Below are 27,706 nucleotides of genomic sequence, written 5' to 3' on the forward strand. Positions count from 1 at the left end.
CCTGGTCTGCTCAGTGCGAGCAGATCAGTCGAGGCAACCCGATGCACACGCACGCCTCGCCCCAGCCAACGCTCCCGACACCTCATCATCAGACGCAACGCATTCTCTCCTTCGACGATCGCTCCGATTCGAGCGCGATCCCACCGAGATCGATCGCGTCGAAATCACCCGCGAGTTCGATTGCACGCGTGTTTCCTTCGTACGTGGTGCCGACGAGATCGACGACCAGAGATCGAGAGAACCTGGCCAAGCGCGAGTCGCGCGAATCCACAAGACCGGGCTCGAGGATGACGTCCGCTAACGGTTACGTGGATCGTTGGTGTTCCATCGGCGAGAAGGCAGACAGTCTGATATTGTGAACCATCGAGTTTCGAGCGATAGCCGGTTGATCGATGTGACGCAGTTGATGGGATAAAAGAGACGTTGAAGTTCGGTGAACGTGAGACGAGGAACAGAGAGAGGTAGTAAACCGGTTCGGTGACTGTCCGTTAATCGCGGTGCGATCCTAGTGATTCTAGCCGGTCGAACGATCCAGTGTCTTATCGATGGTTGGAAGGAATCGCGTCGGCAACACGAGCCAGCTCTATTAAGCGTTCTCCTTAGCAGAACAGGTATAACGAGCGCGATTAACGCGGCGGCGATTGGTTGACGCGACGGCGAGTTCTCGACGGTGCACCTTGTGTACGTGTACGGGTCGTTTGGGACACGCACTATCGCGGGAAGTAGCGATAGACGGAGAGAACGAGAGAAAGGGAGAGAGAGAGAGAGAGAGAGATAAAGTCGGATCTTTTATATAAAAAATAATTAATAATTAAACGGCCGAAGAAAAGAAGAAAAAGGAGAGCGGAAATGGCCGGCGAACTGGCTGTTACGCGCGGCAATTATGTTAAGTGGCCAATTAGCAATTAACCAAGGAGACCAGCGGAGCGGCCCCTTAATTGCAGAGAACAAGAGGACGACGAAGAAGGTGGAGACGGAGGTGGAGCGACCGAGTGAACGGGAGGAAGCGCAAGGTGCATCGTAACCATCTCACGCGCCATTTACTCTCTATTCTCGCTCTGAAATCGACCACGAGATTCGTCGAGACTCTCCGTCCGAAACTTCCACACCGACGAAAGTTCGACCGCACCGTGACGCCGAGTATCGCGTTCGAGAAGAATCGGCGAAGGAACGGAAGGAAAGATCGTGCAACGTCACCGTAAATTCGAACGATAGCGATCCGATCAATGGAAGGAATGTTGGCAAAGAACGCAGAGAGACACTGGAAGAAGAGAGAACGGCGTACCGAGGGATAAATCGGATACAGTGAAGTGTAGGTGCCCGCGGGGATTCGGTGAAACGAAGTTCCTAACCCGAGGCGACGCCGTCACCGTCGGCAAGATTCTGTCTCCCAGGTACCGGGCGAGTCCTGGGGTGGCGACAGAGGCACCTGCAGGTGCCCGTAGCCCGAAGGAACCACCTACGTGTACCGTGATGACGGTCCATCATCATCAGAATCACCACGTGGCGGCTCGCAGCGGCGTCGCCGTGGCCAATAACGGTCTGAATCTGAGCAGGATGTCCGGCCTCGAGGCGCACAGGCTGGAGAACATCGTCGAGAGGAACGGAGTGAGCGTGGAACGTCTGTCGAATGGGCTCGACGCCAGGAACAACAATCACAGCAACAACAACGGTCTGGTGGAACGCGGCGACGCATCGACCACGATGCCGCAGAGATCGCGATTTATGATCACCGATATCCTCGGTGGCGCGTCCAGCAAGATGCACCAGGCGGGTCTGCAGACTCAAGAACCGCCCGGCAGTCCGCCCTCCACGCCGAGGGACCTCAGTGTCAGGCATCAGTCGAGAACGTCCTTGAACAATAGCAACCTCGACGAGGATAGCGACGCGAGTCATCACGACGGTGCTTCCGTTACTTCTAATGGTAAGCGGTCAATTATGTCCTTATCTCGGTTTCGTCGACGCGCGTAAATATTTCCGCGAACCAACCTCGATTAAATCGTTACGCGGAATAGCTTCGGAATCGTGTCCAGCGAAATTCGAGAGATTCGCCGCCTACGGTATACGCGACACGAGCCTCTAATCGTTGGTCGTCCGCGTTGGCTAATTGGCCGACCGACGGTAGAAGGAGACGAGAAACGGAAAAGAGAGAGGGAGGGACGGGGAGGGAGGGGCGGTGGGGAGAAAATAAAAGAGGGAGACACAGAGAAGCGAAGGAGGCGCGAAATTAATTTCGCCACTCGGTTTGTTCACCTGACCGCTCGCGTGGACTTTCACGAAGGTGTCAAGGACATTTATGGGGCGGACTGTCCCGACCGGATGTTCCACTCGGTGAGAGATCGTGTCGGCCGTCGGTGGTTGTGCGAGCGCACGAAACGCAACTCGGACCGTGCTTCGAGAATCGAAAGATATTTCCCGGGAGATGGTAGAACCGTCCTCCTGCTACGGTCGCCCCATTCTCCGTCTTCGATCCGCCTCTGTCCCGACGATCGTTTAGGGTTTTTAATGGTCTGGAATCGGACTCGGGCGCTCCAACGCTTTAATTACGTTACCCTCGTTTGTTTCCTTTAACTCTTGTATTCGTGAGCCGCCGCCTTCCGCCGTTTAGCACCCTCGGGGCCTCCCAGTGCCAAGCGAATTTACCGTTCTCGCTCGCACTCCGCCGATCCGTTCAGAGAGGCAAGTAGGTAAACGTCTTCTCCGCGAGACGACCGCGAGAGAGGGGACGCGCAAGAAAATCTTTTTACCGGAAAGGGAAACGCCGCGTATACGTGTACGTTCCGTGTTAAAGGAACCATTTTCCACGAGATAAATCTCCACGGTTAAATTACAATCAATTCTTAAGAGAAGAAAAAAGAGAGGGAACGGCCAGTCGGTGTCTAACGCTTCCTTCATTCATCATTTCTGACCTGTTACGGACCTATCGCGAGTTTACCTCGGTCCTATCCTTTAATTGACCGATGCTTCACGGCTATTGACCCTTAAGGATGCCGAGGCATCGGCCACTGCGTAATACGTACCTACTGCCGTGATCGATTTGCCTTTCGAAATTTCATAGAACGCCGCGGTTTTTAACGATCCAATGATTTTTCGTTTTCGGCCCTCGTCCACTAATTAGAGGCCATCGCGGTTTTTTCGAGTTAATGGAATCCCGAATAATCGTTACCCGGTCGAAGCTCGCCATTTCGACACTTCCGTCCATTATTCTACGCTCGTTCTCCTTTATAGATACTATGACGTACCTGTTTTTTTATTTCCACCGATTCGCCGACCCGTAACTCGAAATTACAGCCGTAATCGCGAGATCGTGTTCTCCTTTGTTTATACAAACATCGGACGCCACTTCCTCCCAGGGAGAATGTTTGGAACCGCGTTAGCGATTAAACGTCGGCTACACGGTGATATTTCTCTAGTTACGATTATTAGAGAAAAAGAGAAGAAAAACGCTAATTACAGGCATTTGTCAGTTTCCAGCTAGCTTCGGAGCCGCATTGACAGAGGCATTGGGAGAGCACGGCTAATACCAATCATCTCGAGACGATTTCCGTCAATTTACAACCAGCTTTTTACCCTTCTCTCCGCGTTGTACATTCCCGTTTTACGTTTGCCGTCGATCGGCGCTCCACGGTACTTTCCTTCGAGGCTAAGTTCATACGCTTACATCGTAATCGGCTTATTTTGCACAAAAAGTACATTAAGAACAATTACGCGCATGACTACGGCTACGTGATTAGAGACACGGTTCCGAGCACTAATACTGCTTCTGACTGTGAGAACCGAATAGACGGTTTCTCGCAAAAACGGAAACAGCCTTTTATCCTCCTCTAAACAATTACTCTCGCTAGGTAAAATCACGGATCCCTCGTTTCTTCCCTCGACATCGATCTCTCGTCGTCTAACCGTGTTATACACTGCGAGAAATTGCAAGAAATCGGGACACCTACGAACTTATCCGCCGCCGAACTTATTTCGCGATTCGTTCGTCAGCGATCCTCAACGTGACCGAATCGTCGGTCTCGGAAATCTCGAGAGTAACGCGAGAGTAACCGCTCGTCGATAGTCGTCGTCGTTGCCGGATCCGCGTACCCGCGGCGAAGCGTGCGATTCGCGATAAAAGAACGGCAGAGCAACCTCCGCAGTCTCGTCTACTCTAACGTACCGAGCGATCGTAGATCGCGATTCGCAAAGTTGAAATATTCCTGGGAAAGCGTGTGTCGCGATAGCTGGCCGATATATCGTTGTCGACGTTTTTCTTTCCACCGAATAACGTATGCTCGAGGGCCGTTATCAGTCGCGGTTAACCTCACACGCGGCTAATCGTCGCCCCGGCGTCGACTAAAGAATTAATGAAGGCCAATTAGAAGGAGTAACGCCGTTGTAATTGCCGGTGAACATGCTTTCCGGATGATCGAACCGGTGATTATACACGATCCATCCTCTTGATCTATCAGCGCTTTCGACGCCAACATCCTTACTTCCCATATCTTTTCTCGCCTGATCAACTTTTTCCACCCCGATCGTTTAACAGGCGCGCCGATCTTCCTACAAAACGTCGATTCGTAATTATTTCGCTTATTTCGCTCGTATATCCCTTGATAGGACGTTCGTCTTCTTCGTATCGTTTCTTTTACTTTTTCGTTGCCTGTGTAGCTGCGCACGAGCCAAAGGACAGTTCCAGTCACGTTGTCGTTTTGCCTCGGATTATCAACATCGTTAGGATATACATCGTGCAATAATAAACCAACTCCGGGTAAAACAATGTCAATTGTTCACACAATGTGTGAGACAGTATAAATGAACGAACACGATCGCAAGGTGACCGATTTTTCAGTCTCAGTCTCGAGCGATTTTAGCAGCGATCAACGCACAGCCTTTGGCGAATCAGTTAGCACCGATCGAGTCAATCTACGGTCGACTCTGTATTTATAATTATCGAAAAATATATTTGACGGTTTTGACATCGAGCAATCTCGTCGCTAAACTACCACACGACCAAACCATCCTCGACACCTGGTTCAACGAGGAAGAACGAGTATCGAGATACGTTCGCGACGATATCAAAGTAGAATTCCTCTTTAATACTGAAAAAAACCGTCGTTGTCGACGCGATGTGTTATCTCGTACAGCTGTTTTGTGTGCATATCTAATCTCGCGGGAGTAATTGTCGGTACATGCGCCGTTGTCCATCTTGCTCGTTCATTCCAATAAAGAATTAATGAAAGCCAATTAAGAAGAGTAACGCCGATGTAATTGCCGTCGGACACGCTCGCACCGCGTCGGGCTCCACAATTTTCCACGATCAATCGTAGATTTTTATACGCTTCTGCGCGTCTATTATTCTTTCCGATAGAACCTATACGATAAGACGCTGCGAAATGAAAAATCAAACTCGTATTCTCTACAGCTTTTACGCTGGCGTTTCCACTTTCCTCGCTGCCACCTATCACGCGTAATTTTACTATGAAAATAGAGACAGATTCGATGGTAAATCGTACCTCGTAACTCGACTTCTGTCACGTTTGTGCAATTTCATAATTTTATTAAAGCAACTGAAAAAATGGAACCTATAATTACGGTATAGTTCCACTCGATAGACATCGTAACGATCGTTGTTCCACTTTAGATATTTAAATATCGTTGCACGTTGTGCGCGTTCCGTATACCTTTACATCTTTAATTTCCCATAAATGCATAAGCATCCGCGATCTGCTCGCAAGATATCGAGTACAGCAGTGCGTTCGATGGAATCTTCGGAGAGCGGGCAAACGCGTGAAATGCTTCGCGAAATAGAGAGTTTCTCGAGCGCGTGTACAAATCGTTTGTAATCGGCTTACAAAGCCAACATTCGTTTCTGGCACTCATTGTTGTTGGTTTCTGGCGTCGGGCCGGAAGGATCCGGGGGCCAGCCAGTTTCACGCCCTTAAAAGGGAACCGACTTTTCGCGCGCGACTAATCCGAGAACCGGAAATGATTGGCAACCGTTTAGATCTCGGCGCGGATTAGGAATTCTATGAGAGGCGTCGTAGCCGCCGAGCCGAAAGGCGACTTCGACTTCTTCGTTCCTCTTTGCTATTTCTTTCTCTTTTTTTCTTTTTCTTTCTTTTTTTTTTTTTTTTTTTTGCGCCCCATACGAGAACAGCCTGACAAACGAGAACCGGCTGTCACCTTTTTGACGAGACTATCTGCCCAGGATTAATCCGTGCTCCGAATAATCGAGGCCTGGTACGCGCTTCTTTATAGAAACGTCAAAGAATATCGCCATGAACATCGTAGGAACGGGCTTGAGATCTCTGAAAGAATCAAAAGGGAAAAGGGTAACCGAAGGAGCCCTTCAAAGTCGACTCTCAACGATTCGAATCGAGAAGAATTAATTGCGAGAAAATAGATTTGGAGATTAGGAAAAGTTTCAGCCTGCGAGTAGAATTTCCTGTAAGTGCCCAGACACGCTTTTTGTTCCACGCAAGGATTTCTTACCAGTGAGATATCCTGCATCGAAGTATGTCGTGTTTGTGCATTGATGGGAAATTAAAAGATGCGTAAAGTGGTATTTCAACGGATGGAAAGAACGTCTGACTCGATGCCGCTGTTTTATTGGTTGGTTCTAGCCAAAGAAACATAAATTCGCGTAAATATCAGTGGGAAATTCCATCTTGGAAACTAGATCGTTGGAAACTAGTCGGTCGATGCGTAAGAAACATCGTCGTGGATTCTATGCTTTTGCAACTGTGGTAGCACACGCGGACGACGAATTGTCAGATTTCCTAAACATTCCTCGGCACTGAAACGCCAGTGAGCTACATTGCTGTCGTTGGGATTCGTGCGGTTGGTTTTCAACGTTCTCTTAATGAGATTCGCGATCGCAAATCCTCTTAACTAGCTTGTTCCAACGTTGACAGCGCTGACCTCGCTTTGCGCTACCTTTAAACAGCCAACTTCTACATTGTTTGCTGCACTGGAAATTATACGACTGGAGATAAAGCGATCGTCCAGACGATGCAACCTGCTAAGTAAATCATCCATAAAAAAGTATAAATCGAACGAATGGAGATCGGTGGAAAGAAACGTTGCGAACACGAGGGTGCAAAGGCACCGCCGTCATGGTGCTTGAACTTCGAAGGACGCGAGCGGGAACGTTGATCGCGAGAGGGGTAAAGTTAAACTGTCGTCGCATCGTAGAAGCATAATAACGACTATCGAGGAACGTCGTTGTACGCGAACATCTCGTCAACTTAATCGGGTCAGAGTGTATTGTTTCAAACGGCTGACTTTGCAAGCGCTCGAATAATTAATCATGCTCGCTTAATCTAGGATCGGCCACTTTGTAAACACTGGACGCTTTCCACGTGTTGCGAATTAACCGTACCGATAGTCCAGCCTGATTACATATCTCGCGATATTTCTGTGTATCGTGAAAACTCTATAACGCTATGATCATTTTTCAACCGAAGAGTTTATTTACTATCGGGCGAATCGCTAAACGGTGTGCCTTCCTTTCCTCGACACCTTACAAAAATTTCTAACCACCTCTTCCGGTAATTTTCGGTTCCTCCATTCTCTGACGGGCTTATTATTAACTCGATAACGAGGAACAGCCATTCTCGAGCCAAGTGGAGCTCGGCGCCGCAAGAAAAAAAAAAAAAAAAAGAAAAAAGAACGCCCCATTCGTCGACGTCACCGAGGTTAATTGGCACCGGTATCTCGGTTTGCCGAAATTTCCTTCCACGTATTACGCCCAATGCAGTCGCAATTAACACGCGAGTATAGTCACGAACGTAACACACCCACACAACCGCTGTCGCCAATGTGTACCACCGACTACGTACAGGAAGGTAGGAAGGTGGACACGTGTACACGAACCCCCTAGAGCAACGTTGACGACTGCTAGGAGGCCACTTGGCGAGTCGCTAACACGACTTTTGCGTGACCAGGAGGCCGGCCTTGATATCACAAGGACCGAGTTTCGGCGTGGCAGGAACGAGCAACGAGTGTCTACGTGCTGCCATTTCAGCGACCAACTTTCCATTATTCCACCTGTACTTTGCCCTACGAATTTTTACACGCTAACACCTTCTAGGGACCGTCGCAACCGCGTCCCCGATGCTCCCCTTTTGTTTGTTCGACGTCGACGCTTCGCCTCTTCCAGCTCGAGTCCCTGTTACGACTAAACGAACGATCCAAATTTTAGGAAGATCAAGCTTCCGCCGGTTTTCGGTCAACGCGCGCAGAACGTTCGATTCGTCGATACAATTAAATCCGATTTGAAGCTGAAACGAGTCGCAACTATGCGCTTTCCCGTCGGCCACTCGCAATTAAGGCAAGCTGCTCGTTGCTCTGTACTTTGTTCCGCTCGCAACTCTGCGGACCCGGTGTCCCCGTTTCACCCTCCATCTTGTTCCTGCCTTTTCATCGTCCTCGGCCTCGTGTATCGGAAACGATGTTTCTCCCGGTGATGGAATTAATTTCCCCCTGGCCTCTTCCGGGGACTGCGTTCGAAAACCTGGTCGATCGAATCGTCGACGTTACATCGACGTTCGAAACGATAATATCGCCGGTCCGTAACGAATAAGAGAAAATACGTGCGGTCGACGAAACTGCGTAAAAGTTCTCCGGTGTCCTAGCTAATTACCTCGGAACGATCGCATGGTGCAGTAGTCGTATTCCTATTCACCGGTCACGCGGAATGCACCGATGAAATTCGAGAAACGCGTTCGTTATGGACCCCGCGAAACCTTAGGCTCGCATAATTCGATCTGACAGTAACTCCCGATTGCATTTTTCCCTATAATGTTTCCACGCTGCGACAGATCGTTCTGCGAGCCGACACTCGACACCTCGCCGTCCTTATTCCGCCGCTGAGATCCCTTTAAAAACGAGCGCGAGGCTTCGCCTGGACGAAATTGTTCGTCAAACGATAAAGGAAGACGAGAAGCGTTCCTACATTCATTTTCCAGCGTGTCGATCGCTGACCATGGCAATTAAGAATTCGACTATGCACGTCAGGATACTAATTCGACACCAGCATCGGCGTAATTTCTTTTTCAAATTCTCGCCCTGACAATTTATCCCCGCCGGGGTGACTGCAAATAGAGTGGGCAGGCAATAAAACGTTAACCCTATAACATTATCTCCGGTGTTCTCTACCCCCAAAGGTGGTGACACGGTAACACAATACACAAGAGGGGTCAAATTCTACCCCCGTCGGGGACCACCACCCTTGTACACGATACGAGAGAGGGTGCGTACAGGGCAAACTAAGAAAGGGGGTGTGTGACTCGAACGGAGAAAGCTAAATTCCTACGCTAAATTCTCTGAATCTCTCAGCACCATTTTTATCAAATATCCTCCCCACGACCTGTTAATTGCCAATGACAAATTGCAAACTACACATTAGCTGAACATTCTTCGGCTGGCTAAACGGTTTGTGCATGTACGAACGATTATACGTGTACGAAGAATAAACGACGAGATCGTAACGTGAAAATTCAACGTGCTGACAGAACTCGGTATAGCTTCGAGTTAACCTGGACAGATCGTAAAAGCAGCGATAATAAAAGTTTCGCAAACCGTTGCTCCGCGTTGCTTTATGACTGGCGGAGATAGCTGGAAAGAAAGACGAGGAACGAAGCGGAGAAAAGAGGGCGGACGTATGGGGGGGGGGGCGGCACGGAAGGGTGGAAAGTCCTCCATTGTGCGCCGGTAGCTACGATTTCATTTGCTTATTGCTTTATTTCGTCGCGGGCTGAGCCGCGCGGCTAACTAGTCCGCAGGTGTGCGTTTTTACCCGCAAAGCTGGCGCAATGCCGTTAACATTCGCGGAATGTAGACGTAAACCGCACGTAACAGTGCGCGATAAAAAGCGCCACGCGGCAGAGGCTGCGATCGTCGAGTTCGATGAGAAACGCTTAACTCGTCTCTTTCATCCTTTTATTTTAGTAATATCGAGGCATAACGTAGTTGGTAGATTTTAATTGCTACGCGATGATACGTCTGGTACTTGTCTTAATTCGTACTTTGCAGTATCGTTGTCTCGATAGTTGATGGTTACATGGCTATTTGTTCGCTTTTGTCTTCGGTCTGTCTTTGAAATAAATTCTTTTCTTTGTCATATCAAAGCGGAATACAATTTTACAATTTTTAGTTTACTATACAACGATCTATTTAATAGATCGTTATGGGATCCCAATACCAAGGTCGTTGAACGATCGACACGCTCCTCCTAAACTTTTGCACGAATTCGAGCATATGATCTACACCAATGTAGACTAATCTATCCGACAAATAATCGGCAATTGCAAGACCAAGGCCGGAAACGTGGAATTGCCGAATGTAACCTACAAAGTCTCACCAGTAGATGGATTTAATCGATCGCGGTGGATCGGTGAAAAATACGCGTGGTTGGCCTCTCAGAGCGACGTAATCGGTCGGCCGAGTATGTCCGTTCCGCCGTAATCGTCTGTACATCCTGCAGGTGTCGCGTTTCGTTGTAAACCGGGCAAACAGTACTTCGCATGGACTTAAACGAAGACGATACCTGGTCAGCGACGTGGACGCGACCGTGCTGGCACTAATTACGGCAGCGAATAATTGCTCGATAAACATCCTGTTAATCTCACTTTTATGTTCCATACATTGTACGGTGTCGGCGTGCTGGTGTAGCACGCGAGGGCCTCGATTTCCCTCTCTGTTTTTCGCACACGAAACACGACAATTTTCATTGGCGCATACACGCCGTGTATCCGGTACACCGGCATGTTTTTTTTTATGTCCGTTGCGACAATTATCTGTACAAACTTAATTAAAGTAACGCGACTCTACGACGGTCGTGTAATCTTCCTCTTGTCTTTACGGAAAAGAGGGACAGAGTAACATTTTCGAGAGTTTCGACGCTGCGATCCATTAATTTCGAAGCGAATTTACGCAGTGAGAAATCGAGCGAAACAGTGAGAACAATAAAGTTGTCGTGGCAAACATGTCGCTAAACAATCTCGAGAGTCTCGACGCTTAGATTTCAAACTCGTACGACGAAAACAATAAAGTTTATGGAAAACGCGTGCTAGGTGGACAGCGCGAGATGTATGTTGTTTGTTGGAAAGTCGCGAAGAAGACGGTGGCCGGTTCTCGAGGAAAAAGCGAATGAAACTCGGAGCATCTTGTAACAGAAAGAGGTGGTGGAAAGAAGTCAAAAGAATACTGTCACCGGGGAAAGGAAGAAAAATGAGTACTTTGGAACGGTTCCGGAGTCGCTGTACACTCGTGCTTCCATGGTAGAAAAGAGTCTCTTCATTTTTCATCGAATTAAACCGATGGTTGATCAGAGGAGGAGAAAGAGGAAGATAAAAGGATAAGCAGTAAAGATATCTTTCAACGTCCGGCTTGACGTTGATCGTTTTCATTTGGAGAAGTCGTCGTCGTCGTTTCGATCGCGATCGTACATCGCAGAAAACGTTTTTGCGAATCCCCTTCGAGAGCATCGGCTCCTATTACCGGTCGAGGCAAAGTGAAACATACTTACAAAGCGGAGAACAGGCTCGTAAAGACGAGCCAACACACGGACAAAGCTCGCAAGTACGTGCTGTGGGAGTAAGCGGTGGAAGAAACGTAGTAGCAGAAGCGCTTTTACGCGGAAAGGAGAAGAAGAGAAAGGAGCGGAATACGATGGTGACGAAGGAGACGGAAAGGAACGACGACCGTGTGTTTCGCGATAGTTCTCGGGTTACTTCAAACTGTGTACGCGAGAGGATAGCAGAGGGGCTGAAAAAGTTCCAGCCCAACATCTCGGAAGTGTGTAAAAAAGAGAACTGCGTTGGTTGAGACCCGGGCTCTAAGTGTATCACATAGTAAATTTAGTTTTCCAACCTCCGTTTTATCGTCTTCCCTCTTTTTCCCTTTCTCTGGAACCTCGCGAGTCGACCTCGAGCTGCAGTCTACGATGAAATTCCTGCACGAGCTTTTCCTCGGGGATCGTCGGCCATGTTTCCCAACATGGCGGACCAGTCCTGGATCCGTTCGAGCGAATCTGGCCGATCAAACGGAGGCTAAGAGCCACGCTTTCGTTCGAGTTAACTCGATCCACTGGCTCTCTACCATCCCACTTTTCCCTCCCTCTCTTTCCCTCTGTCCCTTTCGCGCCTGCACTTCTCTCTTCCTAGTCCTCCCCACCCCACGAGTCTCTCTTTCTTCTTTTCGTTTCTCCACATCCTTTCCCCTACTGCAGCCCTTCGGTGCTGTTTCTTCCGCACCACCCACGACCGTTCCAATCGATGAGCTCGCGACAACAGTCCTTTAGATACTTTTAGAAGCCCGCAGAACATCTCCCGTGGGGTTGCAGCCGGCTGATCGGTCCCCTGACGGGATTCCCCCGAACTTCGCCAACCGATCCTTCGGTTCTGCATCGGAACGTAACGCTCTTCCGACCGTAATCCCGTCTATCGAGCTGCATTTTCGTATCGATCTGTCAAAGCATCCACGAACCACGGACAACGATCGCCTTTCGTCGCTCGAAACGTCTCCTGGAAGACGTAGGCGATCTCCGAACGAGCGAAACAATTTTCCCGCAGTTCGTCGTAGACTCGCGTTTATCTCGATCGAGTTAATCGATCGCTTGATACGCGTTTTCCTGCGATCGAGACAGGCAAATTGCGTCTCCCGGACGATGAGAAAAATAAAGGAGCGGCGTTAACGAGATTCGAGGGAGAGACGAATCGAGAGGAGGGGGTGTTGCGTGGTTCGCGTCAGATTTGATCCGGGAAACGAGCGTGTGTGCGTGGAGAAGCGCAACTTGCCGACGTGTATCGAGTGTAATCGGTTTCCTCGGGGAATCCCACCCTCTCCGTGGGTGCCAGCGAACCGGGGGGATAATTTGCGGCGTCTCGACGCGGCTGCGTGGTCCAATCCGCGATACCAGCCAATCGGCTCACGGCTGCGCGGACTCGAACGGAGAACAAAAGGATCTCTGCCGATAGAGAGAGAGGCGGCCGTGATCGCCATGCAGGGACCAGCAAAAACGCCAGCTACGTATATACGGAGCGCACCACGGCATCGATTACTTCCCCTACGGGTTGCGATAAAGCCTCTTCGAACTCCGACCTCGCAAACTTCCACGGCCCGGTTCATGCAATCTCCACGTTTACTCTCTTCCCAGATACGAGCTCATCTCTGATTACGTGTAATTAGGATTTTATAATGGACGGTAGGCGTTCCTACTAGTTTCTATAGCATTTGGAAGTAACTTAGGATAATGAAACATTTCGTAGACTCTGTATCGTGAAAGTTAATGCGTTGTGAAAGTTAGATCGTAAGAAACTGAATTTTTAATCGTTCAGACGGAATATCTTCAATTTAGAAAATAACAAAAGAATCTTGCCGTTCGATTAATATACAGGGTGGTAATAACCACGCGCGATCGATTCTACGTATCAGAACAAACATCAAAATCGATACCCGAAAATGTCGATCGAGCGTGTAACACGTACTTACACGAAATATTGGAATATTGATTTTGTTCGCTGCTTTTTTCCCTTATAACCGTAAGCGAATATTTGAATCGAAATACAATTTTAACCGTTGATATGGAAAGCATGTATTTCTATGTATTGATATAAAAAAAAACGAGTAATAAAGAACATTAAACATATAGAAACAGCGAAGTTGTCATTTGATTCCTTCACCCTTATCCCAACTGACAGAAAGTCGACTCGCTCAGAGCGCAAGAAAACGAGAATACGGAAGATAATGTCGTTCGAGTAGCAAGAAAGGATATAGACCTTTCACTCGATAAATAGAAAGCATCTAGTTTTTAACGTGGCTAATCAATTGAGTAACGAACCGCTTGATTCGCAGCGAGACTTAATCGAACGTTGTCGGGGTTTCAGGTGGCAAGGAGGACGATCCAAAGAGTTCCTCGTCCAGCACGCTCAGCTCGGCGCAGAGCAAGAAACAGCGAAAGGCGCGCACGGCTTTCACGGATCATCAGCTTCAAACTCTGGAGAAGAGTTTCGAGCGACAAAAGTATCTGAGCGTGCAAGACAGGATGGAACTGGCGGCGAAGTTGCAGTTGACCGACACCCAAGTGAAGACGTGGTACCAGAACAGAAGGTAGGATTACCACTCGCAAAAATGTATCGTTCGTTTGACAGATTACAGCTGTCTAGGATGACAATGGCGGTGGATAAACAACTTCGGAAGCGGCAAACAACCCCCTGTGACGTGATAACGCTGTACGAGGATATAATGGAAAATAGCGTTCTTCTTCCTTGAGAACCGTGCGATACGAAACAAGCCTCCGCCGAGTCTAAATTGGTTAATAATAAACTGCCTCGCGTAATGATACACTGCACGAAACAATTAGAGAATCATTGGTGAGAAAGGTTTTTAATCGCATCGAGCGAAGAAATCTTGATCGATTGACGCGTTATGCCTAGCTATAATATCGTAACTACTGGATCGTGAATATTTATGCAAATTCATAAGGCAGCAGAAGCTAGTGATTTATTTCTTTCACTGGATGATACAACGAATATTCTGCTTTGAACGTTTCAAGGTTTCGTATCATTCGCGCGGCAATACGCATTTCTAAGTTCCCCGTAAATACAAATTCACGATAACAAGCATCGTTGACTTTAAGAAGATCGTCGAAGAAACGTACAGTGACACGATGGATAGGTAGAAAAATGATGACACGACGCGAAGAACGATACGCTAACTGTTTCGAGTAGCGTACTTGGATAATCTCGGACGAGAGCGAGCTTCGTCGAGTTCTAAAGAGAAGACAAGCAGATAGAGGAGGATGTTGTGGTTCCGACGTTTTAATAAACTACCAGGATCCTATTGCCATGTTAACAAAGAAACGCGCGAATCACGACCGTGCTCGATACGCGATGAACGAAGAAACCGGACAGACAATGGAGAATTTACTTTATAAAACGTTTAAAGGAGCAAAGTAAGAAGCGGACGAAGAAGGCGATCGATCGAGGGGTGGTTCGACACTTTCGTTACTCTGTGCATGTCAATCGGAGGATGCTGCTCATCAAGGCATCTCGGAATGAGTAGCATAGCGGCGAGGCCTTTCGTGACAACCCGTATCGAATCCGTAAATGGAAATCGCGGCGGCCAACAAAGGCGCTGTTTACGTGGTTAAACGCAAGGATCACCGGCCGTATGGACGTTTCTGCTCCGATATTTCGAAAGTCATGTAGCTCTTCTGGCGAGCTTCGCGAACGTCGATAATCGTAGCAGCGTGAACGATCCTTTAAAAAACAGCGACTCTTGGGAACCGTGGCTTTTTACCGCGAAAGAGTGATACATTTCGGGCACTTGACAAAAATGAAATTCACCGCCTAAGTCGTTGCTATCGGATCTCACGAATCAACCAAAATACCGTTTCGGTAATTCAACTTTTCGAAACTACAGGCTTTAAGTTTCAAATGAAAATTTGGAGATGATTTAGACGCTCGAGGATTTCGAAATTTTCGAATCTTAAAAAGACGAAATATTAGTTGGAAGATTGGAACGTTTGGAAATTTAAGAGTTCAAACGTCCAGAAATTTAAAAGAATTTCATTACTCGAGAATGTAATATTAAACGGACGAAGAAGAATCGGAAGAACGAGGGTATAGGCCAATACGTGTAATCGAAGGCTCGATTTTCGAATCCTCGGCGGCATCCTTTGTATTCGAACAGCGCGTTTCTACCGAGTCATTCAGTGGCGCCTGCAATTTCGTCCTGTCGATACTTCGCGGTCCTATCTTTCCTCGATCACCACGCTCGTTAGTCACGAGAATCCGGTATTTAAGATCGAGCGAGGAAAATTAAATTCGTAGGCTTCGTATTGTCTTTCGCAGCAATCCGTCCACGCCGTTGCGATCGCTTTTCGACCGACTGCAAACGGGCTTCGAAAATAATTTCCATCCGACAAACTGTTTGGTTGAAACTTCTTTGGACCGGTAAATAATCCTTCCAGAGTCTAACGACGTTCTCAACGGTGGAAGAAGAATTTCTAATCAAAGCGAATTCAATTAAACTCGACGCTGCTTGCATTTTAAAACGTAGCCATTGAAACGAACGTGCTTCGAGGATCCGCTCTTTTCGTCCTCCGGTTGTTCCAGCGCGTTCAAAGACCTCCAAATTTATAGAAAATGTGAATTTCAAAGCGCCCGTGGTTTAATGCACAAAAGAATATTCAAAAAGCCGAGAGAACGTGAAAGCTCGAGCCCAGGGTGTCACGCGACGAAGGAATCAGTCGCCTGAGCGTTTAAGGGTTGAATCTTGCCTGAATCATCGCCTCGTCGGAATACACGTTTCGTTTATCACGAACAAAATTTCTTTCCAATGACTTTCTGTCCTCGAAATGGCTTCACGCCAATTTCCACCCCGTCGTTAGTTACCGGTGGCTCGGTGCCCTCCGAGGGTGATTAGCTTCGAAACACCCACAACTCGTGACTACGCGACTTCTGTGGCCGTTTAGTTTGGACAAGCGGCCCATCGAGCTCAAAGAAAGCGAATCGTTAATGAGAATCTCCGAGGCCCGTGATGGTTCGCGTATAGCGGCGAACAAAAAGCGAAGAACGCGGGACAAGGGGGGCAAATCTTAGACTCCAAACCGTGCCATTAGACTGTCAATTACGAGGCGACCGAACGCCGTAATCACAGACGTGCACGCTGTCAGCTATTGCATCGACCTGTATTTCGGTGTCCATTCAGTCTCTCGGATCTAATTGCGGCCAGCCTGAAATCGTTTCCCATCTTGCGAGCAAACTGGCCGCGTATTACGCGTCTATCCCGCAACCTGACAATTTGTTAAGAATCGTTGCCACTTGGCGAGAGAGAAGCCGTGAGAAGACGCAACGATCTCTACGACGTTCAAGGTTCTTAAGTGTAACTTTCGTTTAATTACATACATGTCAGAGATGAAAGAACACCGGAGCCTTTGGAATTTTGGATAATCCCGCAACATTGTAACCTAGAGTCTACTATAGCTGTAATTGAACAATTGTAGTTATTCAATCCGATTGTAATCGTTCGAGAGTTGTGATAGTGAGCTTGGGCTCGAGGCGACAGTCAGTCGCCGAACGTAGCCGCGGTCACGGGATGAACGCTTTGTCTAACAAAGGCATGGAATAATTCTATAGCTCTCCTTAAAAAGGAAATAGTTGTAACACTCGACAGTAAACATTCCAACGGTCTCTGTCCCGTAGCTCGCCACACGCAGACCCTATTCTTCGAGTAAGATGATTGCCAGATGTCGATGCGTCTCCGCAGTACACGTTCAGCTAGCTCGCGGGCCCTTTATAAATCTTAAGATTTAGTCAACTAAAGTCCCTCGAACAGACAAACAGTCTTTGTCCGAACTACGGGAAAATAGGGGAGACCTATTTTTCAACGAGCGGCGTCTCCCACTAGCAACTTTGACCAATTAGCAACAACGCCAATTTCCCTTACTTTCTGAACGAAGGCTTTTCTCGACGAATCCGATGATCTCGTGTCCTTAAACATACTCCAATATAGTTTTCCTCTGTGGCATCATCGGCACGGGAAAGTCATTCTCGCTCGCGATCTCATCGATGAAAAGAGTAACCCTTTACGACCAGTGAATATTACGCGCCCGACTTAGATTTTGTGAGTACGTTCATCTATCATCCCGTCGACCGCGGATTCGTTATTGAACCTAGGATCATTGTCGTTAGTTTCTCGAGTACCTAACTACCACGGTTACTTGTCCGGTTCTATAATAATCGTATTTGCACTAGTCAATGTCTTCTCTATTGCGTAACGACAACGTGTAACCCAAACGAAGATTCGTTTCACGCCCCTAACCCTAATTCTAATGTAAACCCGACATACGTATGCATACGCGTACGACACAGAAATAATATTCACGAATGATCGAAAAGGATTAATTAACGGAGGAGAAGAAGGACGATGACGATACGCGTGCCATGATTATCGCCGGTATGGATGAAAGAACGAAAGGCTGGTAAGAGGGCGCAAAAAGCCGGGAAAATTAGTGACGCTTCTGTCAGCCGGCTTCTTAAGTGCCCGCTTAAACTTTTGTTGCTCGGTGTACGCGGCCGCGGTGACTCGGCGCCTTTTCGCGGAGGCGCCGACCACACCTCGGGCGCCACCTAGACGCATTTCGGATCCCTTTTTCTCGGCTAAACTATCACCTTCGAAAGGTGGCAAACGATTTTTCAACGCGATTACTACCTTCAGCCGTCTCTCCGTGTACGCGTACCTGCGCTTTCAGTTAATTTCCACTGGAAAACGAGCGGTGATCGACGATTAATTAACCGTTTGGAACCAGACGCGAGCCTCCGCGACTGTGCGGCAATTGGCAGATCGTTCGTAACGAGATCGAGGAGGAACAAGAAGAAGAAAAAGAAACGAGGCAAAACGGAACAGGTCGTTGCCGGTAATGAACGTTCCACTGGACCGGTATTTACCCCGTTCTTGAATCTACGACGGTAGCAGGATCGCCGTCTAAAACCGTCGTCGAGTTGCGGTGATTTTCTCGCGGTGGACGTATTTTCCGCGAAATCGATCGTGGCCCGGCAGCTTCGGTTAAATTGCCTCGTCGAGTCCCGATAAGCGATACGCTCGCCACTTTTTCTTCGCTGCATGCCGGCCATACGCAACGGCGAAGTTGGTTATTTAGAAGTCATTAGGACTCGTTACGTTACTCACCGCGCACAGTCCCTACTTATCGGCTAATTACGTACACAGCCGTACACGGGTCGGTGCATCGGTGGATCCATAAGTGGCGCGCACACACGCCGTACGGCCGATCGTTGGCGCGCTTTCGGTCTTTAGCGTCCCCTCGGCACACTTACCTCCGCGTTCAGAAACTGCATTCTAATGAAACGCCACGAGACCCGCTCGCTCGCTCGCTCGCTCGCTCGCTCGTTTATGTAATTCGCGACGCGCATCGAGATTTATGTATTCGGACACGTAGATTTATGTATCCGCGGCGGATTTATGCGCTCGTGGCTGGATTTATCGCTACAAAGCCACTACGGAAGCCCTGCTACTTTAATTAGTTCGAATCGCGGCCTTAACCCTCCTCGATGACGTTTACCCTTCTTAGCGGAAAATTCTATTCGCATCGACGCAACGTTACGTCTATCCGGATTAGTTGTAATCTAATCGTTTCCAAATCGATGGACATGGAACGCTTTGACGTTCCTGTTACGTGGAATTGAGAACACGAGAGGTAGGAGAGGAAATATTCCATGAACGTTCGATCGTCGAGGAGAAGTTGCACGATGACGCGCAGGTAAAAGAGGGTGGTGCACGGGTAACGATTTCGAAAAACTGTAAGCCGAGCTGGAAAGCAGCACCGAGCCACCGCGTAATACTCTAGAATTACGAGTCACGTCCTGAGGGTAGTATTTCCTCGCACGCACGCGAATCTGCCGCGCTGCCGAATCCGCCAAAGCTGAGACTTTGCCTTTACGGTAGACGGTACGCGCAGAACGTCATCGCAGACAATAAAGTTACACCGATACGACTAAAGTTTCGACCGCATCTGCGATAAAAAGAATCTTCGAATCTATCGTTTAAAAAAAAAAAAAAAAAAATAGAAAAGTCCAAATTCTCAAAACAGTTGCTCGCCAAAGTATTCGCGCATTGACAGAAATCTCTCGCGAACGCGTTACGCGTGTTACGGGAATTACGATGTCAACGGGGATCCAAGGGATTCGAGTTATTATCAATGTAATTACGGCGGTCGTGGCTCATTACGGTGGTAGTGAAATTTATAAACGGTTTATGGTATCATCGTCGCTTTTCTCAGCCGCTGTATCGTACCGTTTGAAAATCATGCTTTGGAGAGAGAAGAACGACGAAGAAGAATCTTAAGTGGAAAAGAATTCCGTTGCGTTAAGAGAGACGAAACTATCGCGCGTTAAATGAAAATACGAGCAAGTGAAAACGTCACGAGCGATCAGGATGATTCCGAGAGGGAGGCAAGAGTCCTTCACACGGTTTTGCGCTCGTTATATGCCATCAACGCTAAACACCATCAACCATGAACACGCTATAATATTTTACTACATGGCTATCTAGAAGTAATACCTCATACACACATTGGATAAGAAGCAAGAGTGATACGCGTATAACGGGTCGCGCAATAGAGATGCCGGTACGATAATAAGATACCGATAAGTCAAGAGGAAATTAAAAATTGCCCTCCAACACGCTACGCGTTTGCGTCTAGCCAAGAGTTCGATTCTACGCTTTAAGACTAATTACGTGTTTATTCTCTTACCTTTTTGGTCGGACAAGGAGGCCGTTATCGACCATCTTCCATCTTCCAGCGAAACATCGAACGTTTGACGCTAAATTTAGATGTAAAACTAAAACAGTGAGTCACGTACTTGAGAACATTACGCTAACGAAGTATAGTATATAATGGTCGTTAAAACGAAACGAAACAGAACGGTATAGAATTTTACGACGTACGAAACTAATAACGCGACGATGTTAGCGCCCTGCTGGTTAAGTTACGACTAAACGACTCGACCAAGGACTCCAAACGAATCGAAATTTGTTTTTCCTTTGTCCTCCGGTTATTGAACGAAACGATAACGAATATCGTTCGAACGTCTACGTATCACGCGTATATGAATATTCCGCTCCGTCTATATATACCGTAAATACTACGTTTCATCGTTTAATATTTTTGCCTTGTAGCCGGCGTCTCGTTCCGATCGTACCGTTACACCGTCCGTGTTTCGAATTAACGAACCAATTATTCAGCGTGCCGCAAACAAGGGTACACGGAAAAGGACACGACCAACGAAGAGAAAGTTCTCGTAAATATAGCAATTACCTAAAGCGTCGGATCGAGGCGCTGCTAAACACGAACAGGCTCACCCGAGGCGATCTGTTAATTAGAGACGCGCGCAAAACATTTCCATTGAAACGGTAAATTAGGTGCAAATTTAACCGCGGGACCGGCTGAAAGAAACACGAGGAGAAATGCAACGAAGAAACAGCAGTTTTTTCTCTCGTTTCTTTTTCTCTCTTCTCTCCTCTTTTACTCGAAGCCACGGCGCCGTAACAGCATGGCGACATCGCTAACGCGTCGTGATACATCGCAATCGTGAGAATCCGGCTTCGTTGTTTCTTGAGGCTTCTCGACACCAGCCGGAAGAACACACGAGCTTCCCACGCCTCTGGCAAACCGCTTTATAACGGATCGTCTTGATTTCTCGGCTAGTCAAATGCACTGGTTTCGAGGCGATCTTTTGCCGAGGCAACCAGCCATCCACGGCCGGCGTGATTGAAGAAAAATTCGTGTCACGAAACCACCGAGCACCGACACGATTTCAAGTACGGAATGGGCGGTGGCCGAGGAATTTCGCGAAATAGCTAGAAAAACGAGGCTAACCGGCCGGTACCCGATAACCGAGGGGAGTGTGCGGTGTAACGATATATTTGCATGCGCGTTTGTCCGCCTATATGGTGCCTGTAACGTTCCAGCTAAGTTTTCCATCTAAAAATACTAAATAGCACGGCAATCTTGCCTGAGAAAGCGTGTCTCGTACAATTCTATCGTTATTTTCTCGGCTCGTTACAAGCTACCCTTTAGGCGGTCATTTTTTCTCTCTCTCTCTCTCTTTCTCTCTCTCGCTCTCTTCTCTCTTTTTCTAAACTTCGTACGCTTCTAAAGGGTGAACACGACTCGATAATACCGGCGATCGAGCGTTGCAGAACGTAAACGCGTTCCGTAATGGCAAATGCTAATTCGAGTTCTTCTCCTTTTATCCCTTTGTATCGCGAATGAAAATTGATACGTATATTACACCCGTCTATCCGGTGGAACATGTGTTCCATAGTCAGTCGAGCAAATAATAATTTGAAAATATGTCGCCCTATTCTTTGCCTCCGTTCTCTGTCTGTCGCCATTATTATCGCAAACCGAGCCGACAGCTTGGTTGCATTAGTGTCGCGAGGACTCGTAACCACAAAACCACCGACCAGTCCCAAACACCATTATAAATGCATTAACTCTCTCCCTTGGCTTTATCCTCCCCCCTTCTCCCCTCCCCCACACGCCTTCTAAACGTGCGTCGTTCGCGTAATTCTTTATCGTCGTATCGTTAGAAGCGACGCGTTATCGAAGAAAAAATAGCAAGAAATTTGCCGATTGAATTTCTAGAAGAGCGTGGAAAGATGCGACGATCGGAGAAACGTTAGCCAGAGTCACCGAAGGAACCCTGTTGGATTGGGGTTTCCTTCGTCTCCGAAAAGTCGACGATCGTTAAGCCCGATGGAAGCCCGATCGTTACACTTTTCTTAACACTTCCCTCGGACCTCTCTCTCCCCAGTTTACCCTTCGTTTTATTCGAGGCAAGACGAAGGCAGCTAGCGGGAACCTTTCGAGAACGATAAATCAATGACTCTTGCTCTTTCCGCAGCTACTTCCGACCCTTGCCCTGTCTCGCTCGCTCTCGCGGTTATTCAACCGCCGCTACAAAGAGCAGGCACAGCAATTAAGGGTGTTTTAGAGTGGCTGCACTCGAAAATGACCGGCCACCCCTAGCGGCGGTATTAAAAAACATTACTCATCATATAATCGCACGAGTGGTTTTCATTGCAACTTGTCGTCTCCGTTCTTCACCCCGTAACTCACCCTCTTCTCTCGGTTACACGGCGGCCTCCTCTCTTTCTCTCTTTCTCTCTGCCGTTTCGTTCTCTCGTGCCTGTGCATCGGCCGGTCTCCTTTTCGCCAGCATGCCAGCGGAAAAATGAGAAATGATCGTGGCTCGATTCGGGCAGGGTCCTGTTTAAAATTCATGAACGATTTTACTGCTACCTCCCCTATCGTCGAGCGTCACAAAAGGCCGAAAGCTAGGGGGCATATCGAGAGAGAGAGTGTGGCCCACATTTTCGAGCGATGCACACAACGCGTGCAGAGTAAGAGAGACAAGTCGTGGACGAGAGGGGCGGCGAAGAGGGAGGCATGCACCCCACGAAATATATTAATTGTCGAATTTTCCGTGCGAGCTGCATATCCGTTAGAGCCGCTTTGTCCCTTGCCAGCCACGGATCTCCTGATTATTAATTACCCTGACAACGAACTTCGTCCCCCTGCTCGCCCCCTCTCGCCTGGCCTCCCGTGAAATTCGCGGCCTCGTTTCGAAGGCACAACGTTTTTCCTCTGCTATTTTTTTTCATTTTTTTAATTTTTATCCCGTGCCGCCGGTTTTTATGGAAAAACGTAACGAATGTCCCCGTCGACCGTTGGGGGGCTCGTTAATTATCGTCCCGAATTCCGCAGCTAGCGGATCGTCGGCTTTTAATTGAGAGGGTAGCGGACCGCCGAGCTGATTTATCGTCGTAGATAATCGTGACGTTTGACGGCGCTCGTCGAGCCGGTCGAGATTGCCCGAAATTCTATTCCCGATTTCGCGATTCGAAGCTGCCAAGTTTTCTAATTATCTCGCGGTAATTACCTCGAACGGGTCGATCGATCCTCGATTACTGGAGCATGAATCCATATTTAAACGGGAATCGATTACGCGTATAACTGCCGTTAATTATTATAACCAGCATGCACGGCCAAATTATTTTTGCATCGATGAAAAATTGTTTTATCAGCCGTTCGCGTGCACTAAATTATACGCATAGATACTCGTCTGTACTTTGCTCGTGCTCCGTTCATTTTTCCAACGTTATCGACTAACAACGTTGATCTTCGTTTTCGCCTACGACGCGCTGCTACGTCTCGGGGACGTTTTACCATCGTGTACGCCACCGCGCGTGTATAGTCCACCAGACAATGAGACGTAACATTATGTTTACAGTAATAACAAACGAGTAATACGCTGCAACTCGAGCGAGAGAGCTAAATCACCACGTGTCGGTTCAGACGCGAGACTATAATTTTCCACTCCGCTCTTTGATAATTACGCGCGATGCAACGAGTTGCGTAATTGGTTCAATCGGTGCACTGCTATCATCGTCGCAAGCCTCACGGACGCGTTTCGCCCTTTTCGTTTATCCCGCATTTCCATAATAACGCTGATGAAAAGCGTACAGCACGAAATCGCGCCCCCTTCTTTTCTTTTCGTCTTTCTTTTTTTTTTTTTTCTTTCTTCCAAGTTCATAGTCGGAAACATTTCCCTATCTTTAACCGGGATCGAACGAATGCTACCCTTTTATTTTACAAATGATCGCAATTTTCCTCGAGTCATCGTGCTGGTCCCGCGACTCACGACTGCGTACACGCGTATCGCGGCATCGTTCATTGTTTTTTTTCACCCCACGCGATAGTTCACTCTCTAACCTCTCCGTGCACTTTGCCTTTATCGGGCCGTGCGCGTTGTCCATCGGCTGGTAACCCGTGGAAAAGACACACCGACACATCTCCAAGCACGTCCAAAGGCGCTTTAACGTTCGCAACCACGGCGTAGGAAGTTGCGCGCGTGGCATGATACGCGATGATTAGGCGGTGAAACTCCACGGGCTATTTGTTAGTATAATAAGCCCGCCAACAGTGTGGCCAACGTAACCACTCGACGGCACGCCATCCCGTTTTAGCGTAATTGTCCCAGATCGAGATTTACATACGCGGACAGAGATTGGGAGGCGATCGAATCAACCGGGGAACAGTTAGGGGTGAATTCGAAGAAATCGTAAAAAACCACGAAGAATTTTCCCCCTGTAAATGCCTTTGAATATCGTTGAGGCGTTACTTCTCAAGCGATAGCTACGAACGATCAACGACGAAATTCCCGACCATTCGCTAATAAATTGCAAGAGGCGCGTCGATAAGATGTAAACGTCGTACAGAGCGGCGAGGAATCGTACGATCGAAATTAAGCTCCTCCCTGTATTCTCTTTGCAGAACAAAGTGGAAGAGGCAGACGATCGTGGGCTTCGAAATAATGGCGGAGAACAATTTCGCGGTGGCGGCTTTCCAGCAGCTGTACGGAAGCGGAGCGGCAGCGGTTCCTGCGCATCCTGCGGCAGGACGATACTGGCCGTATCCTAGTGCACACGCGTTACCAACCAACGGTCTCTTCTACCAGCAAGCGTCAGCGGCGGTCACCCTGCAGAAACCCCTTCCCTACAGACTGTATCCTCCGACGATGATCCTGGCAGGGCCTAGCAATCCCCTTGGATCTCTGACAGCCAGCTCCAGCCTGTCGAATCTTAGCAACTATTACAGAGACAGTCCAGAGATGCCGGATGGAAGAGACAGAGAGAACATGGAGAGATCGTCCAGGCAGAGGGACAGAAGCAAAAGTCCCGTGCTCAGCGACAGATCGCCATTGATGAAAGAGGAAAGACTGTACGCGCCAACGATGGTGCAAGCCGGTTCGAGTAACAACCTGGGAACTCTGACGGCGAGTTCCAGCCTCTCGAACCTCAGCAACTATTACAGAGACAGTCCGGAAGCGGTGGACGGACGAGAAAGGGAGAACATGAACAGAGCATCGAGACAGAGGGACAGGAGCAAGAGTCCCGCGTTGAGGGAAAGATCTCCTATATGCAAAGACGATAGACTCTATCCACCTACGATGCTTCAGGCAGGGCCTAGTAATACCATTGGATCATTGACGGCGAATTCGGGTCTGTCGAGTTTGGGCAGCTACTACAGAGATAGTCCCGACATGATCGAGGGAAGGGAGAGAGAACACTCGAGAGCGACCAGACAGAGGGACAGGAGCAGCAGTCGTTCGCCGAAAAGAGAAGACAGTCCTCAGAGTATAAGAGCGGACAGCGACGACGAAAGTATACACGATATCTAGGGTATAGATGCCGAAGGAAGGTTCGACGACCTACGAGAACCATTAGGAAGCAGCTACGTCGAGATCGAGGAGGATCGATCAGGCTCTTTCCAAGAGGAGGACGATTAATCCTCTGGAAAGGTTGGCGCGTTCGACGGAGAGATTCAACTTCCACGAACTCGCGATATTTAACGGGGATACGAGCTTTATCGGCAACGCGTTCCAATCTTTCGCGTCAGACCAACTGAACGCGAAGTCGAACGTCTATCGAGAAGCAACGCGGAGAGAAGCGATCGAGTTAATAGACCAGCACGCGTTGCTTTATAGCGGTTACTCGAATCCTTACTACGTTACGTAAGCAAGAACGCGCGTATAAAAAATTTTCTCGCCGGTTCGCTGTCCAATGGAACTGGCAATGGATTTCGTGAGGTGGAACACAGGAAGTGACATGGTACGGGACGTCCGGGATTTCCTAGATAATGAGAATGCGCAGAGGAAGCGTTATGTGGTTAACCAAAGTTTCGCGATTGGAACATTTAGCGAACCAACGGTACGCTGAAACACAGTATTCATACTCGATGTAATAATCGTTATACCGGTAGATCGGAAGAGAGCGAATCGACTAATCGACGACGTCTCGACAGATTTATCGTAACGCTCACACGGTTCGTCGATCGTGTGTGCCTGTCTGTATATCCATGAGTGTATGTGTGTGTGTGTGCGTATGTGCGTGTGTGTGTGTGCATGTACGAATGCGCGTGTGGACGTAAACGCCAAAAGGAAACGGTTGTTAATTGGTAGAAACGTCGTTGAACGACGCGAAGCGGCTACTTTTCGCGGTGTAAATAAAAACTGTTCACCTGTCTGGGAAAGGGGAAGGATAAAGAATAGGTTAGAGAGCCGGCTAGACCTACCATCGAGAACGACTGGAGTCGCGCCAGGAAACGAGCCAATCGCGCACGAACGCGAATCTACAATTAATATGACATTAGGGGGACCTGCCTGCGGGGGAAGAAATCCGAAATGACACGAAATTACACGCGGTCGCTGAACAAAAAAAAAAAAAAAAAAAAAAAAAAAGAAAGAAAAGAAAAGAAAAGAAAAAAGAACGGTCGGAAAAGAAGAAGACGCCGGAGAATTTCGGTATATACATAGCGTCGAGGGACCGCTAGGCTGTTCGAACGCCACGCGACATTTTTGCTCACCGTTGGTTCGTTTGCGAAGCGCCAACAGAAAATTGGTCGATTGATATCGGCGCGGCTCCTCCATTCTACCACGCGACGAGCTCGCGGCGTAGGGAATAAATTCCCGTTGTAAATACGATTAGAACTCGATCCGCGCGATTCGCCGCGACGTATCGTCGATATAATTTAACGGACAACTGTTGTAAATAGGTACGTTCGAGAATGAAGTCGTATGTAAGTCGAATAGTAGGCCGGTTGGATGCGTCGAAATCGCAGATACTTGTAAGGCGTAAGTCGAAGCCAACCGTGATAACAAGGTATTCCGAAGTATTTTTCAGATTCCAGTATACGTAGAAGAACGCGCGGGACGTGTTTGAACCGTCGGAAGGTGTTGTATCGTTTAGAATCGTTTGATCGTCGCGTGGAGTGTTCAGAGTTACGCTATTCGTGGAAAGATGTTTCGGACGGGTGGCTGAATAGGGAGAAAAGATCAAGTTCGACGGTGCAGACACGGTTGTTGCGTGTTCAGCGATGAAATACCAGTATTACGAATGCATAAAATTAGGCTGTACGATGGCGAGAACAGGTGTTGTACGAAGTAAAGGAACACTTTAAAGGAACGACGACGTTTGTTGTAAATCCGACGAGACGCGATCGGAGAGTCTCACGGTATCGTGTGACTTAACGTTAAGTAATGCAGCAAGAAGTACATAGTATAAATCATGCTTTGTAAAATAATGTCTGTATAGCGAGAATTATTATATGGAAAATATATTATACTAAATTTAA

At 48.1% G+C, this 27,706-nt stretch overlaps 1 protein-coding gene across 1 annotated transcript; it reads left to right on the forward strand.

Annotated features, from left to right (window-relative positions):
• Positions 1–27,706, forward strand: LOC126865308 (homeobox protein B-H2-like). The gene is made up of 3 exons (XM_050617705.1): positions 1–1,924; positions 13,872–14,094; positions 24,848–27,706. The coding sequence occupies exons 1-3, from the start codon at positions 1,474–1,476 to the stop codon at positions 25,752–25,754; spliced, it is 1,581 nt and encodes a 526-aa protein (XP_050473662.1). The 5' UTR covers positions 1–1,473; the 3' UTR covers positions 25,755–27,706.

The sequence above is a fragment of the Bombus huntii genome, chromosome 4 (assembly GCF_024542735.1).
Source record: "Bombus huntii isolate Logan2020A chromosome 4, iyBomHunt1.1, whole genome shotgun sequence".
In the NCBI taxonomy this organism is placed as follows: Eukaryota; Metazoa; Arthropoda; class Insecta; order Hymenoptera; family Apidae; genus Bombus; species Bombus huntii.

Bases quoted from the DNA above. Each gene is read 5' to 3' on its own strand.
- LOC126865308 (XM_050617705.1), top strand. From the start codon at position 1,474: ATGACGGTCCATCATCATCAGAATCACCACGTGGCGGCTCGCAGCGGC. The intron at 1,925-13,871 runs GTAAGCGGTCAA...TCGGGGTTTCAG, and splicing joins TGCTTCCGTTACTTCTAATG to GTGGCAAGGAGGACGATCCA. The intron at 14,095-24,847 runs GTAGGATTACCA...TTCTCTTTGCAG, and splicing joins ACGTGGTACCAGAACAGAAG to AACAAAGTGGAAGAGGCAGA.